The following is an 11,242-nucleotide window of genomic DNA, read 5'->3' on the forward strand; positions in this document are numbered from 1 at the left end:
TCTAACCTTTCTTTGAGGCAGCTCTGTATGCTACTGGCTGAGATATAGAAACTGGAGAAGTTAACATCAATGCAGTCTTGGGGCCTTGTTCAGATGAAGACAAGTAAATCACCTGGCAGCAGATGTCTAGACTCAGATATGATCCTAAAATATTAATTTTGCTTACATAAATACATTTATACATCTATTTCAGGGATACTTACTACCATTATGAGACAAAAACAGCTCTCATTTTCAAAAACATTTTATTAGTGTTCATATGAATTTACATGAGCTAAGTGCATGAATCTTAAAAAACCAAAAAAACCCAAACAATTACATGGCCCAAGGCACAATTTTATGAAAAGATTATAGTAATGATTAAGGACAGGGATTACAGAACATTGCTGAAACTATCACATTTAGAGGCTTTAATAGTCTCCTTTGTAAACATGAAAATCTAGATCAGTGTAAATTAATATAGCTCTTTCAATTACTATGGAAATATTCTAAGTTATGAAGATATTTCCTGAAGATCTGGACCATAATTTTGCAGCAGTATCAGCTATTAAGAAAAAATGCAAAATCGCTACATTTTCATTTGAAACATTTAAATAGCTTATTAATTGCTTTCTTAAAAAAAGATAATGTCAAAGTGATCCTACTCCCAATTTTTGCAGGATGAGCCATATAACAGTTTATTTTATTTTAATTTCAGTATTACCAAAGTGCATGAAAGCCTGGAACATCAACAGTACTGCTCCCTATAAGGGAGGACTAGTTTACATGAGAATAACAAAAATATGTGCAACAGTAGTACTATAACCCTTTGAAGACAATCTTGATGATTCAGTTATTTTTCAGTTCAGTAAAAAGATGTTTCAAATTAAGGGGAGAGATCTTGCTTTGTGCTCCGCTTAGTCAAAACAGAGATCATGGGTATTTCAAAGCTTATAGGTTTGTAACAGCTGGACTATTCTCCCAACACAGTAGTAACATTTTCCCATAGAATTATGGAAATTTAAATATCGGTCTTTAGCAAAGTAGTACTGCAGATACAATACAACAGAAAAACAAACAAACTCAAACCAGTTCACATTACTAGTTGTCTAAAAAAAACCCAAACAAACCTGTATCTGATATTAAAAAAAAAATCTGAAAGATGGAACTAGTTTTTGGTATATAAAACTGTGTACAAGTTGTATTACAAAAGAAGAAAATTATATCAAAATAGTACATTTGGGATTTTTCAGATTTAGGTTAGATTCACGAGGGTTTTTTCTGTAGTTTTCTCATCATTTTCCTCATGACTTTACTTCTAGGCTTGATTCTTGTTTTTTTATTCTCTGCTAAGAAAATAAAAGAAGTGGAGTTAGTATGACAAAGTTTCAGCATTCCCCAATTACTTTTCTCATCGTATTTGCTGTAGCAACCATGCTGATAGCAACAGCTATAACTAATGTTGCAAAACATTTTCTGTAATAGCACCCTGTTTCACATACTATAACATTTTCCAAAACATTCTTCTTTAGTACTGCAATTTGCCTTCATCATTCTTTTTCTGAACAAGAAGCAGTTTGGGAAAAGTAGACAAAATGACTTCACTTTAAGTTATATGAGAATGAAAATAAAACATATTTTCCTCACTAGAAAAAGTCATAGCCATATTTCTTTGAACAGAATTAAGCAAACAAAGCTAAAATGCACAAGTTAACAGATTCTTTTGCAAAGGTAAAAAAATATTCTTTTATTTCATGCAAATATATATTGATTCCATGAAAAATTGGTTCAAATCAGCTCTGAAAACAAGAGAGCATCATGAGAAATTCCTTGGGGCGTGGGGAAAGAGAAAGGGAGGGAGCAAGGTGGTGTTTAAGTTGCCTGAAATATTTTTTTTACAGGCACTATCCCAAGCCGCACATTCCAAAAGGTATGCAAATGAATATGGACACAGTAGAACCGACACCAATGCCTTTTGGTGTACCAGTGCTTACCGAAACTCAAAGTCCACAGATTAGTGCAGAATCTGATGTATTGCACTTGGACTTTGCTATCTAGTGCCTTAGTTATAGTATATAGATGATATTTTTTAAATTCCTTTCCCTTACCCCCTCTTCTTGAAAAAAATAAAAATAAAGCCTATAGAATTAATCCTGGTAAGCAGTCAGATACTAGTAGAACTGACTATTCAGCCTTCCCTCTCTCCCTCTTTGTATTTATTTGTGGTTATACTATATTTCAAATAATAGTAATATAAATTTAGCTAAATCTGTACCACAGATAATGTTACCGTGCAATGAAAAATAAATAAATAGATCAGGTAATGCACAGCAGGCCAGAAGCAATATTGCCTGTTCAGCCCAGAGTCCAATCCTGAAAGTGCCACCAGGAAAGAGTGTTTACTATCATGAGGAGTGAAATCCTAGCCTCAGTCGCAAGAGTTCCATGAGGCAAGGATTCATTCCAACATTCAAAGTGTCAGCCCTTTACTTCCAGTTTTTATACTGGAAATTTTTAGTTTGCTGCACCCCAAGTCATTTAAGGTGCTTTATGTAGCTGAATTTCCTACAGCGGCTTGAATTAATGCATGATACACCGCCGAGGCATGCAAACACCGACACCATTAAAGCAGTGCAAAAGCATTTAGCCCACTTCAAAGTGTCGGGCACACATGCCCCTCATTTTGTCTACACACGGCTCTACTTTAAGCTATTCTCATGCTCAGGATAGGCTTCACTTTCTTCTTAATTACCAAAATACTGACTCCAAGAAGTTGCAAGTGTAATATCTGTAATGTGTTTTGGCAACCGACATAAATACTAATAAATACTAATTACTATATAGTGTTTTGATAATAAAAGTGTAACAAATCTTACCTTTCCTACAGACTTTATAACAATCTGCCTTGCTAACAAAGTTATTGGAATTTCCACCACAGCCAGTGTAGCTTAACTCCTCACACAGTTTACTCTTTGAGTTGTAATAGTAGCGAGGTATAGAAGATGAACACAGTCCTTCATCCTTTGGGCTATAGCACAGTGAGGGGGCAGCTTAAAAAAAAAAAATACTGTGGTCTCAGTACAGTTGACTTATAATGCATAAACCACAACAAATATGGAAGAAGCAATCCTGTTCCCTTTGAAGTGGTTGAGTGTTGCAGTGGCTTCAATTAGGGCTCTCTCCTTCCATTCCTCATTCCAGAATTGCCAGATTCTAATGAATACAAATACACTACCACCACAAGTGAGGTTCTGACTCCCTCTCTACATGCAGTACTTTGCACTGGGTATTTGAAGAGTTGGAATAATTTAGGACTGAAACCTGCTTGCTTACCCAATTGATAAATAGGCTAAAAAGGCATTATTTTACCTTCTACCCTTTCTATGATTTTATTTTCCAATAAGTAATGCATATAACTAAATACGCTGTATCAGAACTGATTCTATCCACAAGAATCAACTTATATTTTTGCCTCATCCGGACTGTGTTTCTGCTACCCATCCTATTTACATATTTGTTAGGTACGTATGCAAAAAACAAACTAAACACAATTCACTTTTCACTAAGAAAAATGTTGCTAGCTTTTCTCTGAACCAATGAAGCAGTTGTGATGTATGTTGTGATGACTCTTTATTCATCCACAGGCAGTTTTAGGCATCTGATATAATACGTGGGCTGAGTTTAGATAGTTTCTCTGAGCAGATAACTCTATCTTTTTGTCTCTTAAAGTAAGTCATTCAGAGACATGCAGGCAATCAACATGTATTGGCATACAAAAGTGCTAAAAGCAAGCAGCCTATGACTATACCACTCTGGTCTCTAATTTTAGAAAGGCACCCTTTCCTTGAGCTCAATATTTGGACATTAGCTCCTTAGGCACAATAATCACACTATTATTCTAAACTGCTTCTATGCAGAAATTGTGCCCCCCCCCCACAACACCTCCCAATTACACCCATACAACCCCTTGGAATCCATAGATGTTATAAATTATAACTGAGTGTGGGGTTTGGATCATGAACATTAAGAAAGGTAACACAGCCTGATGATGATACCTGAAAATCTATAAACAAAAAATAATATGCCCAAGCTGGCTCAGAAATCACTTCTTAACAGCAGGCAAATATCTGATTTAGAGAGACAAATGTCTGATTTTAGAGTGAAAATCTACTTTTAGGTATGTCCAGAGTTAAGGATTAGAAAAATAACTTCTCCCTTCTGCCTCAGATTAAAATAACTTATTTTATTAAAATATTTAAGTAATCATTACTTTTTTGAGGTGCACATGTCTCCATACAAGAATCATGGTTTCTGAAGTTGTTGTCATTTCCATAGCATCCACCATAGATAAATGACTCGCACATCATTGAACTTAGATTGAAGGCATATCTTGTTAGATAACTTCGACATGGTCCTGGGTCAGCCTCCATCCGGCATATTTTCGGTACTTCTAAAATTAAAAAAAAAAAAAAAAAAGAAAGAAAAGCATTTAAATATAAGTGAAAATAAAGCAATTACGATTTCCAGTGTCTAAGATACATTCTCAGTAACTTGATACTTTAGAAAGAACAATACAATTCGGGTGATACATATTTATCTATCTTCGGCATATAGTTAACTTGTGCCTATATAGCTAATTCACATCTGTTAAGAGTACTCTTTATTACAACATACCAAGCCTTAGATTAGGAAACTAATAACTTTAATAGGGGCTTTGATACCTTAAAAACATTTGGAGTAGAGGACAATGAGAAGCCAAACATATCACTCCTTCCACATTTTTCCAGTGGAGTGATTCTGTGCTGATTTAGCCAGCAAAGTCCCAAGAAAGCCCCATTCTTTTGACCCAAATAAATAGTTTCAGTGGGAATGTCCACTAGCAAGAACTACAACATAAGCCCAATGGCTAGCAGCATGTGATGCACATCCCTTGCTACTGAAAAAAAAAAAGCAAGGAGAAAACCAGCTGGCAAAATCCAATGAAGAAGGAAAACTTCATCCACCTGCCCTCAGAGGGTCAGCTTGTGGGAACTGAGGACACAAAGAAGGTACTGGCTAGTACATTATTTATATGCAAGTGCTAGATGCATTTTCCCACCCTCCCCACCCTTTTCCCCCCCCAAACTTCCACATATTTCCATCTTCACCAACTTCTCCTTTACTTTAGCTTCTTTTCTACCTTGGAGAACGCCTAACAGCAGCAGTGTCCCAATGCGCGAAGAAGGGTGTTTGTGCCCAAAAGCTTGCAAAGAACTATTTCCCAACTATTTAGTTGGTCTAATAAAAGCTGTCACCTCCACTCAAAGAACCTTGCCTGCCCCAAAGGAGTTTCTCCTGCCTTGCCTAGAACCAGCTGGTCAGAAATGACTCTTTACATGCCATGTGGTGCCAGACCCAGACACAGGCATGGGCAAACTGGACAGCTGCCCAGGGAAAGGGGGGGCCAAAAATGAAAAAAAAATTACAATTGCAAAAAAAGTTTTAATATTGCACATGCTTGGTGCAGGGGGGCTGGACCCCAAGGTCCCTTCCAGCCTTACAATCTATGAATATGTGCACTGGCAATGTTATCAATTGAGAATGGACTATTTAGACATCAATACCACAGATATGATAAAGATTTTTGCAAAAAAAACCCAAAACAAAACAACAAAAAAATCAGTCTCTCTGGCAAAGAGGGCCAGATACTAGAAGTTAACCCAGAGCTACCAGGAGTCTAGGTGCAGCACTGTGGGGCACTCTTGGCAACAGAAAGGGCCTTCAAGCACTGCCAGAAGCTGGTGGGTGAGGTTACCCCAGGCAGGGCTGACTGGAGGCAGGGTGAGGACTTTTAGGAGGCAGAAGGAGCTATGGAAATCAGGCGGCTGGGACACGGGGCTGCAGAAAGCTGGCGGGCCTGATGTACTGGCACGCCAGCACATGGCAGCAGGTCATGCATTGGGAAGATGAAGCCCGCCGCCCCGGCCCGCCCAGCGCCCGGCCCGCGGGGACTCACTCCGGATGAGCCAGCAGCTCTTCTCGCAGTCCTCCAAGCTCTCGAAGTTGTTGGCGTTGCCCTGGCAGCCCCCGTAGGAGAAGGGCTCGCAAGTCTGCGTGTAGCGGTCGTAGTACCAGCGCGGCAGCAGCGCCCGGCACGGGCCGTCGTCCGCGGGCAGCAGGCAGCTCCGCTGCGCGGCTGCAAGGAGAGGCGGCGCCGTGAGGCCCGGAGCAGCGAGGGGCAGGGGCAGGGGCGGGGGCAGCCCTCACCTCCTCCCCCGGCCTTACCTGTCAGCGCTTGCGGGGCCTGGGCAGCCGCCGGCCGAGGCAGCAGCAGGAGCAGCGGGAGCAGCATCAGCGGGCAGGGCACGGGGCGGGAGGAGGCGGCCATGGGCAAAGGACCCGCGGAGGCTGAGCCGGGCTCCCGCTGCCGCCCCTTATATCCAGCCGGACCCTGCCCGCGGGCGTGGTCGGCCGGGAAAGCGGCAGGCTGTGATTCACGCGGGCCCCCGGCCAGGCCTGCTCGGCCCCCGCGGGTGCGGGGCGGGAGAGGCGGCGCCCCCGCGGTGCCCTGGGGCGGAGAGGCGGGTCGGTCCCGGATCCCGCCCAGGGGCGGGGCGGCGCTGGGCTCCGGGGGGCGGCTTCGGCACGGGGCCCCTCCGTGTCCTAGCTCCCCTCTGCCGCGGCGCTGGCACTTCCCCCCTTGCTCGCAGTTAGTTGTGGCGGCGGAAGAGGAGGACAGAGAGCGGGGCCGGGTCGTTTTAGGCTGGGCTGCGAGGGTCACCTACGCCGGGGGGGGCGGACTTCCCGGTCACTGAGGCCATGTATGACAGTGTTTCCCAACCAGTGCCGTCGGCAGTGAACAGGTGCGCCCGGGAATTGTGTCATGGCAATGAGCTGCAATAGGTATGAGGATAAGGAATACCTTTAACAGCTGCCCCGCTGAAATTTTGTATTCATCAGGGTGTGCCTTGGGCTGGAAGAAGTTGGGAAGCACTGCTGTAAGGCCACGTAGAGCCCAGTCTACAACGGCGAAGAGTTTGTTAGTTAAAAAAAAAGTCATGACGTTTATTTCCAACTGTGGGGACTTTTTTTACTGTCTTTAATTTTCCCTGCGCCTGATAAAGGGCCTGTGGGTCCAAAAGCTTGCAGAAAAAAGATTATTATTTTTTGCAGTTTCTTAGCGGGTCTAATAAAAGGTGTCATCTCTGAACCAAGAGTTCTCGAGTTTTGCATTTCTTAGTAAAAAAGGGAACATGGAGAAGCCCTCAGTGGCATCTCAGCATTGCCCTTAGGGCACACTGAGATGTGAAGTGGGGTGTACACCTGTATCCTTTAGAAGAAGATGTAATTAACACAAATCGCTAGAATTCAGGAATCGACTTCTCTGCAGTGGTACAGTTCTTACAAGACACTTTCCAAAAAAAAAAGAAAGAAAAAGTTAACAAAGCAGAAGAAGCCAACTTAGAGCTCCACAAAGCACCGGGCTTCTGGGAGAATATCAGTAAGATTTCACCGGAGACTTTCTTCCTGTTCCATGCTTTCTTTCTTTTTTTTTTAAAGATATATCTCAAATTGCTATAGAAAAAAGGAACTGTTCAGTGAGTTGATCAAAGTACTGAACTACAATCCATGCTATTACCACAAGGACACATCTGTCATGTTTGTAATCTTATTATTGTGACTGTTAATAACAGATGTCCTGGGGTTTTGTTTTTGTTTTTTTTAAGTTAGGCCTATTAGCAATATCAAATGTAATAAAGCCTGGATCTATCAAATGCAAAACCGTATTTTGTATTTCTTGCAAAGTCAAAATGTCATCTTTCCAATATTAACAAACTCTCAAGTGATGTAAATGTAGCTAGACTCATGTTCTTTAGAATCCATCTGATTTTGTTGCAATGGAAAATAAACCATTCAAATGCCATTTCAAGCAAAAACAGTAAAACAAAGGTCATCATACAAGTATCAGCTTTTATTTTCACCAGCATGCATGTACAAACCAATGTTTAAATTAAACTTGTCTGTCATCTTTCAATACAATGAAGTGTTAACTCAGTTGCTTCTTCCTTAACTTCAGCGAGGCAGCAAGATGTTAGTCAATATGTGGAAGTGTTTGCAAAAAAAAAAAAGGAAAGAAAATAATAGAATCACTACAGCAAACACTATAGGGTTCTGAGGTGGAATCTGGTTTACTTGAATGTTATTGCACTGAAGCCAACAGAGCTTTCTTGTGATTAAGTTGAACATGATTTGTTTTTGCTGGAGTCATTTTGACCCAGCAAGTAGCAAAAACTAGATTCTCTGAGTAGGGCTTATGCTTGGCATATACATGAAGAGGAGATAGCTAAGGAGTTATTCAATAAATCTCTGGTTCTGAACCTTTTTAGACTCAAGGCACTCCTCGGAAAGTGCCAGCTCTTAGATTTCACTTGCTTTTTCATTACAGAAAACTACTAGAGCAATTCTTCTGTTGAAAAGAACTCATAAAAATAGTTGGGAGCAGCCTGGGCTCCGTGGCTGGCAGCAGCTGCTTAGAGCCCGGGCTGGCAGTGGTGTGCCAAACAAAATGGCCTTGCGTGCCATGTTCGGCACGTGTGCCGGGGGTTGCTGACCCCTGGTTTAGAGTGTTTTTAACCCTATAAAACCCAGATCTGGATGTGCAGGCATGTGAGGTTTTTGGCACCACAGACTTCTTTGCAGTGCCACAAACCTCATGCCTGGCATGTTAAACAGTGTGCGGTACTGCTAATTTGCAGAGCTGTGGCAAAATTTGCTACCAGGATTGGTAGCAAATTTTCCAGGTAGCAAACATGGAGAGCTGTCTCCACATTCTGCAGAGCCCCACACCATGTGCCCCAGCAGGACAATGTGCCCTGCTGCAAAGCCCATGAGCAGGGTCATGCACTGCAGCACAAAACAGTGGCAAAAAATTGTGCTGCTATTATTTGTGCTGCTGCAAACGCATGGCTCATCTCATGTGGATGTGGCCATGGATTCCTACGTGAAATCCTGTGATTCTAACAGGTAAAAGCCAGAACCAAGGTCTCGCAAACATGCTGTCATTCACAAAATAAATCAAGAATATTATATATAATCTTGGATAATCTCATATAATATGCCAGGCATAAAGGGCTGCATGAAAGGTGGCACAAAGATGCTAACAGAAGGCTGTGGAAGTACAGCCGCTAATGCTAAGCTGCCAGAACATGTGCACTGTGGGGCTACACTTAGCAGCAGTGCCACCAGAGTGAGAAGTGTCCCTGGGGAAGGTGCCAGCTGCTGAAGGGACCTCTAGCAGCAAAGATACATCCTGTCAGATGATGGCAGAAGCCTCACTTTGCTTATTAGCAGAAAGGAGGGCTCTGCTATCAAAGGGAAACTTTGGATATGGATGCACTGAGTTTTTCTGGCAGACCCTATTGTATATGAATGAGCACTCCTCAAGCAGTGTGCACCATATTCCTATTATACATGAACCAATCATGCCTCAAGCGTTCATAGTTACCTAGTTATCTGTTCTGGTCCAATCTATCCTGATTTGGACAAGGCTAGGTTAGCTGGCCACCACACTCAAAACTGCCACTCTGATGCAGGAAAAATTGGCCATATCCACCCTCAGCAGGCCTCCCCCTCTGGTGCTCCCAATGTCTGGCACAAATGATAAGGCAACTTAATACAAAATTGGCCCTGGAAATCAGTTATTAATGCAGGATGCTTCTGATCTTGAGTATGTTATGCATTTACAGTACATTTTAATGCAAGGTATTATGAACTATATGAGTACAGTGCCTAGCACAGTTAACTCCTGGTCTATGCTTAGGACTTCTAGGTCCTCATGTGATAAAAATAGGAAAGAAGCTATTTAGGGGGAAAACAAAGGACAGAAGAAAACAGCAGAATAGGAAGGCTGGATTTACAACCCTTCACTAGACTTCATTATCAGGATAAACCATGGGGCTCTTCCATGGAGCTTGCTATACCACCTGACATGACTGAGGGCTCTGCCATTACCAAGTCAGTGACTCCGGGGAAAGTGCTGTGAGATGAATCAGGTGTTCTGGGCTTTTACAGATATTCTTAATTAAATGGAAAGAAGACACACTTCATGGAAAACATGGACACCTGCTCCATAAATGGAGAATCAAAGAGAGTCTGGGTTGTGACTGTGGACGGTTGTCCAATTAGATCATTTAATGGTGATCTAAAATCAATCCATGCAGCTAACCCTGAAGCAGTTGAATGGCTATCAAATTTAGGTATCAATCTATGACACTGCATGAATGTTGTAATCCTAAAATGTCATACGAAAGAGAGAGAGAAGGGAAAGAAGGGATTTGTTCTTGGAATAGAAAAAGACAAAGCAGAGAGCTTTCAGAACCAGAAGAGCGTTCTGGTTCACAGCTGGGGCTATGAAGGGTATACCTTCCTCTTCCTTTTTCTCTCCAGACTTCCTCTGCGGCTTTGGTTGTGGTGTGTGGCCGTGCAGGAAAAGGCCAGCCATTTCCTTAGCAGGCCTGTTTCCTTTCAAGAGATGAACTAGAGTGATAACATGACTGGACACACATCCTTTCCCAGGCAGCTTCCTCCAGGCGGCTTCCTCGTGCCGTTGACCGTGCCTCGCCCTGCGGACATGGCTCAGAGTGGTGGTCTAACGCACTGCTCCGACTAGTTTAGAGACACGGGGGTCTCAGTGGATTAACCCCTTGCTCCCCCCATTGCTGCCAGGACCACACAACAGAAGAGTGGCTACCCGGCCGCACCACACCAGCCGGGCGTGGAGGGGCTGAAGCCGGGGATGGTGTGAAGGGAGGGCAATGTCGAGCTGGCCGAGCGCACACACGCGGGCAGGGTAAATGCCCTGGGAGGCAGCAGGGTGGGGGTCAAACCGCTTGGTCTAAGCAGCTTAGGAGCGATTATGCTGCTGATTTAAAACCCCGCGGGCGCCGGGGCCAAGAGCGGGAGCGGCCGGGGGAAGGTGCCGGAGGCAGCTGGCCGCACAGGGAGTTGCCACTTGAGGGGCCCGGGACATCTCGGCGGAGCACCGTAAGTCCGGCCCCCGGGGCGCGGGGCGGGGAGGGGGCACCGGGACCCGCCGGCCGCCCTCGGGTAACGCTGTCCCCCGCCCGCGCGCAGGGGGAAGATGCCCGTGATCAACATCGAGGATCTGACCGAGAAGGACAAGCTGAAGATGGAAGTGGAGCAGCTCAAGAAAGAAGTGACGTTGCAGAGAGAAGCGGTGAGCGAGCGCGGGGCAGGCAGCGCCCGCCGGGCTCCGCCGACGGGG

General features: G+C 43.7%; 2 protein-coding genes across 3 annotated transcripts in view; one reads left to right on the top strand and one right to left on the bottom strand.

Moving 5' to 3' along the window:
• Nucleotides 1–228: 228 nt before the first annotated feature.
• Nucleotides 229–6,501, bottom strand: TFPI2 (tissue factor pathway inhibitor 2). Of its 2 annotated transcripts, none has more exons than XM_019533314.1 (5): nt 6,244–6,501; nt 5,975–6,154; nt 4,250–4,429; nt 2,856–3,029; nt 229–1,325 (listed from the first exon to the last, which is right to left on the bottom strand). In XM_019533314.1, the coding sequence occupies exons 1-5, from the start codon at nt 6,344–6,346 to the stop codon at nt 1,246–1,248; spliced, it is 717 nt and encodes a 238-aa protein (XP_019388859.1). In that variant the 5' UTR covers nt 6,347–6,501; the 3' UTR covers nt 229–1,245. The 2 variants fall into 2 exon arrangements, with proteins under 2 accessions (XP_019388859.1, XP_019388851.1); XM_019533306.1 differs by having other exon boundaries at nt 229–1,328.
• A 4,041-nt stretch (nt 6,502–10,542) lies between these two features.
• LOC109308869 (guanine nucleotide-binding protein G(I)/G(S)/G(O) subunit gamma-11) overlaps nt 10,543–11,242 on the top strand; it is a 4,898-nt gene continuing 4,198 nt past the window's right edge. Inside the window, exons 1-2 of the mRNA XM_019533327.1 lie at nt 10,543–11,001; nt 11,092–11,194. Of these exons, the coding sequence (XP_019388872.1) occupies nt 11,099–11,194 (96 nt within the window). The 5' untranslated portion in view covers nt 10,543–11,001; nt 11,092–11,098. The remainder of the gene's footprint in view (nt 11,002–11,091; nt 11,195–11,242) is intronic.

This window comes from Crocodylus porosus, unplaced genomic scaffold, assembly GCF_001723895.1.
Source record: "Crocodylus porosus isolate Cpor-Errol unplaced genomic scaffold, CroPor_comp1, whole genome shotgun sequence".
Lineage (NCBI taxonomy): Eukaryota > Metazoa > Chordata > Crocodylia > Crocodylidae > Crocodylus > Crocodylus porosus.